Consider the following 9,733-nt stretch of genomic DNA (forward strand, 5'->3'; position numbering starts at 1 on the left):
TGAAGTAAGATTTACTTCGAATGAGAGGATACTATGCTATAATCCTCAAATTATTGAAGTAGATAAAATTTTCGAACAAATCTTTCTTATGAACACATAAACAGTGAAGTTCATACAAAGGTGCCTTGAACAGGCGGAATGGTGAAAAAAATGAATGAAACAATCGCTTCTCGATAGCCAAAATAATTGAAGTAGAGTTTTTTGAATGAGAGGATATCATGCTACAATATTCATGGGATTGAAATAGCTAGAATCTTTTAACGGATCTTCCGTGTGAACACTTGAACGATGAAGTTCACTACGAAATTGAATTAATCAATCGCCTCCCGCTCGCCGAAGCAATTGAAGTAGGGGTTTGTTCGAATGAGAGGATACGTATCTTTCGTGTGAACACTTGAACGGTGAAAATCACAATGAAAAATGAATTAAACAATCGTGTCCCAATCGCCAAATCAATCGAAGCAGGGGTTTCTTCAAATGAGATAATACCATGATACAATTCTCGGAGGATTGAAGTAGCTAGCATCCTTAAACGAAACTTTCGTGTAAACACCTGAACGGTGAAATTCATAACGAAAATGAATTAAACAATTGTCTCTTGAACGGTGAAATTCATAACGAAAATGAATTAAACAATTGTCTCTTAATCGCCTAAGAATTCAAAGTAGGGGTTTTTTCGAATGAGAGGACCATGTTATGATACTTGGAGGGTTGAAGTTTCTAGCCTTCTTCAAACAACCGAAACATGAATATGTAAGGGATAATTATGGGCATAGAATGAGAGTAATGACTATCAATCTAGACAGGGGCGGAGCCAGGATGAAAAATTACCTGGGGCTGACTCCAACTTGCACTTCAGATTTAACTTTCTATGTTCCGTTTTTTTTCATGTAATTGATACAATAAATTAATAAATTCAAACATATAAAATAAAAGATGTATGAACATTTACTTTATGAAATTATGAAACAAAATAGTACATTCAAAACATTTAAAACACACATTATTGAAGTTGTGCCCTTCTTTTCTTCTTAGAATAAAATTCTTTAATTATTGTATCATTATCAATGTTTTCAGACAACTCTCGTTCAATATAGACGATCATAGAATCTGTTAAAAACTCTTCTTCCATCTTGTTACGAAGAGTTGTTTTCACGAGCTTCATAGCTGAAAATGCTCGTTCCGTTGTTGCTGTAGAAACGGGAAGAGTTAAAACAAGACGAATCAACCTGTCAACTAAATAAATATATTAGTATAAGTAAACAATATAACTATATTTCATAGATTATAACAAATGATAAAATTACCTATCGATCAAATTGTAGGTTTTTGACTTATTTGTCTCAACTAATCTTCGACATAATTCAGAAATAGTTGATAAATTCTGAAATCTTTCATTGACGGGCATGTCAAACTCATAGTGAGCCAATTGTGTTCTCAAGTGGTGCAAATCTTGTGCATCAAAATCTAGATGATAGAATTTCTCAGCAAGTTGATAGATGTGATCAACATTAAGAAGTTTAAAGTTGTCTTTAGGTTCCAAAGCACCACTGAGCTTAAGAAGTTCGACTGCCTCGTCCTTGAATCTACTATTGAGCTCTTCAATTTGAAAATCTATTGCAGCAACAAATACATCAAATTGATAGTGGTGCTTAACTGTAATCGAATCCTTTTGTTGACAAAAGCGACTTCTACTAGATTTGTAACAAGCTTCCATCTGAGGTATCTCAATGTCATACTTTTTTTAAACTTCTTCCACGCAACTGAGTAAATTATCAAACCCTTGCTCTCTCAAAACATGAAGCAAAGTTTTAGTAGTTGAAACATGCTCCATTGCATTTAAAATATCTAGAGATCTCTCTTGCAATGCTCGACAAAGTAGATTTGTTAATCCCATTATCCTTTTCATTAAGTGTAGAATGAATATGAAATCAAAAGATTTCATCGCAATCAACAAACCACTAGCTTCACCACGAATGGAGTTAGAATACCCCTCATCCACCATATTTTCTAAAACAGTGATCACAGAGCCATACATATCAACCATGCTACAAAGTGAGTCAAAATTAGAACTCCAACGAGTCTTTCCTGGCCGTAATAAATTTCCAATCTGATTACAACCTCTACCGGTATCACGTTCACTAGTAGCTACCATATGTGCAATTTCATTTCTTTGAGCAGAATGTAACTCGGCATGACGTTTAGGAGATGCATTAATAAGATTACATATAGAATTCAATTTCGAAAAAAATAACCAAATAGATACCTCTTTTTCGGCAGCCGCAATTAAAGCTAGTTGAAGCCGATGAGCAAAACAATGTACATAATATGCACATGAACATTCTTTCAAAAAAAGAGCCTGTAATCCATTCCAAGAGCCACGCATATTGCTAGCACCATCGTATCCTTGTCCCCTCATGTTATGGATATGCAAGTCATAACGACCAAGAACATCAGATATTTCTTTCTTAAGTGTTGTAGCAGTTGTATCAGCCACATTTACAATGGCAAAGAATCGTTCTCGTAAAACCCCATCAATATCCACAAATCTTAACACAATAGCCATCTACTCCTTGTTAGATGCATCTCTTGCTTCGTCAACTAAAATGCAGAATTTGGCATCCCCGATTTTTTGGCGAATCTTTGTTCTCACTTGGTTGGCAATAACATTCAATACATCTTTCTGAAAATCCGGAGAAGTATACTTTGCATTTTTTGGAGCTTTTTCTAAGATAGTGTTTCCAATACTCTCATTCAATTTTCCCATAAATTTTATCATCTCAATAAAATTTCCACGATTATTAGAAGATGGAGACTCGTCATGCCCTCTCAATGCACACGCTTGCAAAGTGAGCCACCGAATACTTTCAATAGTTGTTGTAAGTCGTAATCTGTTCTTTTGTTTTTCATCTGAAGACTGTGCATTCAGTACTTTGTCAATATGACAAGGGATATTCATTAGATTATCAAGATATTTAACTGCCCTATTATGTGGTGAAGTATTACATCCTATATGCATAACAAAAGAGCATCTATCCCCATCATTAACTCGCTTCCAATATTTGAATCCATTTATTGTAAATGTAGGGCTTTGGGGTTGCTTATGTTCAAACAAGAAACATGGGAAACAAAAAGCAGCATCTTTCAAAGGAGAGTATTCTAACCACGTAAATTTCTTAAACCAATGACTTTGGAACCGTCGATTTTGATTTCCAAATTTGGTCGTCGGGTACTCATCCTTAATAGGTTGATATGGCCCCATCTTGATATAAGCTCGTCTAATTTCATCCCTTTGATTAAAAGGATATTTCCACATAGGAATACGTAATGATGGATCAGGTTCAAGAGAACTTACATCAACATCAATTCTAGGAGATTTGTTAGGTTCTTGAGCATGGATATTTGAGATATCGATAGTTGATTGATTACCCCCTTGACTTGGACATGACTGACCTTTTGGTTTAAAAAATGAGTCAATAGTTTTTCTTTTACCTTCCATACTTGATAGTTCTATTATAACCCTAAAAAAATTTAAATAAAACACACATAATATAATTTGAAATATAACAGAACATTTTATATAATGCTTCAATTAGTTTGCGATTGATTGTTGATCAGAATTTGAAATATAACAGAACATATTACAGATAAAAGAGATTAAGAGAATGAAACCTGTAATGAAGGAGGAGAGTTAAGCCGATCTTGCAATGCGTAACATTAGTTCAACTTCCACTTCCTCCGGTAACAATCATCGATCATATATGCTCAAAAGATTTGATGGATGTATTAAACGTTTAAGAAAAAAAGAATAATTGTGTGTATCTTTATAAGAAAAACTATAATATATTATATAATATAATATAATAATATAATATATTATATTATATTATATAATATAATATAATAATATAACAATAATGGTCGGATGTTTTTTAATTTAATTGGGTGGAGCCCACCATAATCAAACAAATATTTTAATCGGATGAGAAGTTTGATCATTCTTTAGAGGGGACTTTTATTCACTTTTTTTTTTTTTTTAATTTCATTGGGTGGAGCCCACAATAATAAAAAAAAAATTTAATAACTTGGGTGGGTCTGGAGCCCACCCTAGCCCCTTGGTGGCTCCGCCCTGAATCTAGACATAGTGGTTGAAAAAAAAAATTGATTTCAAATTTTATTTTGAGAGAATTTCAGTCCAACTAGTTTAAACAGCTGTCCGATCGAATTTTAAATTTTTATAACGCAGTAAAAAAAAATGAAATTCAATATATTTTTTATAGTATGTTTTAATATTTTATCATAGTTTTTTATTTTTATTTTTTTATTGTAGTAAAAAATTTGAACAAGCATCTTATTTAAACAATAATAAAAGAAAAAGAATGAGGGTGGTTTCCATCCAATATATAATGGCCATGAAACCCACTTACACGCTTCAAGGTTACTCGAAGGTACCTTAGAGAAAGACAGAATGAACAGCGGCAATGAAGTTCAGGGACTTCAAATTCGCATCGTCCTTTAATCAATATTCCCTACCCAATTAAACTTTATCAGCGGTTTAGACACCGATGCCGATGATGATGACGAATAGACTGAGGTCTCTGAAGGACTCTCTGCGATCTGAAATATCACCAAATTTTCGACTTTAGTTTCTCTGCAGATCCTTCTACCCAACATTCAGAATTCTTGTCAAGACCGACGCAATCGTTGTTTGACAGTCACTTCCGCAAAAAATGCAAAAAATGCAATAAATTGTATACTTTGGTTTTTGAGTTGAATCGTCGTCAGGATTTAACATTTCGAGCCGGTTCTGTTCTGGGTCATATTTATAGGTGAACCTTTTGGCTGGACATAATTTTGGCCGGCTATCCTTATTCAATTCAAAATCTGGAATGATCCATCATTTATCAGTATCACGGTCAAGCCGCTGTTCGTATATAGATAAAGATAAGGTAAGTAACTATTAGATAAAAGAGAAAATTGTTTTATGAAAGAATATATATACATATTTTTGAGAAAAATTAATAAAATAAAATAATTAGATAAGAAAAATTAAATATTATTAATGTATAAAAGAGAATGAAATGATTGGGAGAGAATTTAAGATAGAAATATAGGAGAGAATGTTGTGGTGCAATTTGATTATTAAAAAAAATAACAAAATTTCTCTCTCCTTTATCTTTTTTCACAACTAGTGATACACTGACACATCATTCTCTCCATATTCCCTCTCTCAAATTCTCTCTCCATATCGCTCCTCATAATATATATATATAAGAGAAAATAAAAATTAAAAAATTAATTAATAGAGATTGAAAATTATATAATATATATATATATTAAAAATAATTAATTAAGAAAGTTAAATTATATATTAAGAAATAAATAAGGTAATTGATTTAATATGTTAAGTTATATATATATATATATATATATATATATATTATATTATATATATTATATATATTATATTATATTATATTATATTATATTATATTATATATATATATATATATTATATATATATAATAAAAATATATTATAAGCGTGAAAATAAAATTTAAAAAAAAAAACTAATTAAATATAATATGTATTGAAATGTCAAAAATCGTTTAAGCACACAACAATCAAAGCATATAAAAAATAAGTTAGCCAACAAATATATATTTATAATGCATTAAAAATATCAAAAAATCTTTTAAGTATAACAATCAAAGCATTATAAAAAAAAGTTACATAAGAAGTATATATTTATAGTGATGGATATAAATTTGATTTATTCTGCTCCGTATTGTATATCTCCAAAATTTTCCTATCTCCAAAATTTCCTAGAGCGTTATCAATATTTTATTAAATAAGTTGATTAACATGTGATGTGATTTACTATCCGGATTGGTAAAAGAATGAAATTTGACCTCCAACTTAAACTTGGAGATAAAAGTCTTTTAACAATTATAAGAAAAAAAAATGTTTTGTTACTCCCAATAAATGAAATTTATGAAATAAATCTAAAAGAAATAATATTGTAACCTCCATAAAACTCTTATTCCAAAAAAAACTCGACTTCGATAAATTACAAAATCGGTTGGAGAAATTTCAAAAATTGTTTTAATGTCAAAAATCATTTTAATTTTTTTTTAAATAAAACATGAACACTAGAAATTAATCATAAAAATAATTAATTTATGATAAAGTTTAAATAATCTATTAAATTTTGAAATAATCAAATTAAAATTTGATTTTTAGAAAACTAATTTTAATATATATATATATATATTATATTATGAGCGTGAAAATAAAATAAAATAAAAAACTAATTAGAGATAAAAAAAATAATATATATATATGTATATATTAAATGTGCATATATATTAAAAATATCGAAAATCGTTTAAACTCATGACAATAAAAACATGATATGAAAAGAAGAAAAAAAGTTACAAAACAAGTATATATTTATAATGATGCGTTAAAAATGTCAAAAATCGTTTAAGCATAAAAACAAAAACATTATATGAAAAAAAAAAAAGTTACGCAACAACAAATATATATTTATAATTATGGATATAAATTTGATTTATTGTGCACTATATTGTATATCTCCATTTTTTTCCTATTAAGCATTATTATTATTTTATTAAATAAGTTGATTGGCATGTGATTTATTATCCGAATTGGTAAAATAATGAAATTTGACCTCCAAGTTTAATTGGAGATAAAAGTTTTCTAACCATTAAAAGAAAAAAAATGTTTTGTTACTCCCAATAAATGATAGTTATGAAATAAATCTTAAAGAAATAGTATTGTAATCTCATAAAACTCTAGTTTTGAAAAAACTCGAAGTTCGAAAAATTTTAAAATCAATTTTTGTGTCAAAAAATTTTTTAAATTTTTTTTAAATAAATCCTGACCGCTTAAAATTAATTATAAAAACAATTAATTTAGGTTAAAGTTTAAATAATTTTTAAATTTTGAAATAAACAAATTAAAATTTGATTTTTAGAAATATGTTTTAATATATATATATATATAATGAAAATATATTATGAGTGTAAAAAAAATAAAAATTAATTAGAAATAAAATATATATATTTTAAATGTACATGTATATTAAAAATGTCGAAAATCTTTTAAACACGTAACAATAAAAAAAATTACATATAAAAATTTACCAAAGTATATAAAAAAAATTACATATAAAAATTACACAACAAGTATATATTTATAATGATGCATTAAAAATGTTGAACATCGTTTAAGCACATCTTACATGAAAAAAGAAAAAATAAGAAGTTACACAACAAGTACATATTTATAATGATGGATATAAATTTGATTTATTGTGCACTGTATTGTATATCTCCAAATTTGTAACCTTCGGAAAAATTCGAGATTTAAAAAATTTTAAAATCGATTTTCTTGTCAAAAATATTTTTAAAAAGATTTTAAACAAATCCTGACCGTTTGAAATTAATCATAAAAATAATTAATTTGGGCTAACGTTTAAATAATCTTTTATATTTTGAAATAATCAAATTAAAATTTGATTTTTAGAAATCTGTTTTTAATTTAAAAGATTATTTATTTGAAACAGAGTTGTATACAAAAAAAAATGTATACTTGTACAAATGTATTTTTCACTAGAGTTTTGTTTTGTTCTTAGTTTGCTGATACTCGGGAAAGGTTTTCGCGCTTTATCTTTTGTACCCATTTTATTAATGGTCTCTACTTTTAAAATTTTGTTTTATAACGTTTTATTTTAACCAATTATTCTTTCGGTCTTAGACATACATAGGTATTCGTGTATTTAAAAATTGTAACAACAATATTTAAATGTTGGTACCTGTTGTTGATGATGTTAACTTGAAAGGAAGATATTTGGAGAGCATCAATATTGAAAGGTATTAGGGTTTAAAAATAAATCATAAAGAGCCTTTATCAAAATATATTTTTGTGGAAATATCCCAAAAATATTTTAAAAACATGTTCTATGTTTTTGGATTTTTAGAAAATGATTTGAAGTCCCAAAATTACAAAAACAATTTTGGAAAATAAAAAGTAGAATCAAACAGACCCTAAGATCGATGACCTCGGACATGGGTGTGTATTTATCGGTCGGGGTCTAAGATCATCGTTCTTGTAATCGGATATCCTCGGTTGGGGTGCTGGATTTCCTCGATCGGGTGTGGAAATAATTAATTTGGGTTAGCCTGTGACTTACTTCATTGGTTTTAGGTTTAGGAGTTCTCGTTCAGATGTGAGACTCCTCAGTCCCAGGTTCGAATTCTCGGTCAGATGTAAATATCCTATGTCGCATCAGTCCTGGTTATAGGACCTCTCGGTCCTAACTAAAAATTTTCGGTCGGACCTCTCAGTCCTAATTGAAGTTTTTTCGTCCTAATTGAAGTTTTTTGGTCTTAATTGAAGATCCTCAATCAGATCTCTCGGTCCTAGTCGGACCTCCCAATTCTCAAGAACATCAAAACTACAGGTTTTATAGTTTTGATTAAGGCCAGAATCATTTGTTCCAAGGGCTTGAGTAGCTTCACAAAGCTCCTAGGAACATTATGAACATCATCCCAATGTATCATTCAACCTGGGTGATGTTCCATTTGTTCAAAATAGTTTGAAGGCCAAAATAAGGTTTTTGGTTTTCAGAGTTTATTGAAGTGTAAAGAGCTTGGCAATAACTTCCTTAAACTTTAGATAATTGATTGGTACCAAAACATGAACATTGGTTGTTCATTTGAACCAATTCAAGAACTTAAAATTTTCATTTATTATGAAAATTTTGATTTTGATCAAACCTGATCGGGATGGATCAAACATGGTCCACATAGATGCTCAACATCATTAGACACATGTTGTGAAGCTTTTTGGGATGATGTTATTGAGGATTAGCTCTAGAACAGAAAACCTGATTTTATATTTTTCCAAATTCAAATTTTAGGGTTTATGTTTTAGATCGATTGATCAGTTTTAGCTTCGACAAAAATCTTACAAATTATCCTAGAATCATTTTGCAATCACGAAATTCAACAATTAGGTAGTATACAAACTTATGAAAACTATAATATAAAATTTTCAATTTCAAACTAAAAGATTGAATTAGAGGGTGATTGGAAGTTTATCAAGGATTGAGGAATAATCCTTAGACCTTATGAAAGCTTTTGGGATGTCTGGATTTGAGCTTTAAGGCCTAGTGAAAAAAATTCCAAAAATTCAAAAGCTTGGAGCTTTATTGGCGCATTTTTGTGATTTTTTGATTGAGGACTTGATAGTAGATCTCTTGCCTTCGCATTCATAAAGTAAGCTATTTATAGCCTCCCAATGTCGGTTTAGGAAGCAAGTTGATCGGATTCAGTAAAAAACCATCAATGGCATTTTAGTTGTTCTTGATCCAACTTACCCAATAAGGCCATGATGACGCATATGATAGTAGGCGAAATGATCATTGTGGTAGGGTGATCAGTTTACCTTTCGAATCAGCCGATATGGTGAACTATCGACGAAGTTCCATCTTTAGCAAATCAAAGATGGGATTTTTCCTTAGCATGGTCGTCGTCGCGAGGAAGAAGACAAACTAGGCGTAAAACGATGTCATTTTGGGCATATTCTCGAACGAGGGACGCTCCATTTGCGTTTCATCCGCGTTCCGTCCGCGACTGGGAGTTCCATCGCGTTTCAGCTAACGGCGTTGGAGCTTGTGTTAATTGATCATGTGCTTTACGGAGGT

The 9,733-nt window shown here is 29.7% G+C and overlaps 1 protein-coding gene across 1 annotated transcript; it reads right to left on the reverse strand.

Moving 5' to 3' along the window:
* Positions 1-1,744: 1,744 nt before the first annotated feature.
* On the reverse strand, positions 1,745-2,566 carry LOC124938933 (zinc finger MYM-type protein 1-like). Its single transcript, XM_047479454.1, has one exon. The coding sequence runs from the start codon at positions 2,564-2,566 to the stop codon at positions 1,745-1,747; it is 822 nt and encodes a 273-aa protein (XP_047335410.1).
* Positions 2,567-9,733: the final 7,167 nt, after the last annotated feature.

Source organism: Impatiens glandulifera, chromosome 5 (genome assembly GCF_907164915.1).
Source record: "Impatiens glandulifera chromosome 5, dImpGla2.1, whole genome shotgun sequence".
Taxonomy (NCBI): domain Eukaryota; kingdom Viridiplantae; phylum Streptophyta; class Magnoliopsida; order Ericales; family Balsaminaceae; genus Impatiens; species Impatiens glandulifera.

Bases quoted from the DNA above. Each gene is read 5' to 3' on its own strand.
- LOC124938933 (XM_047479454.1), bottom strand. From the start codon at position 2,566: ATGGCTATTGTGTTAAGATTTGTGGATATTGATGGGGTTTTACGAGAA.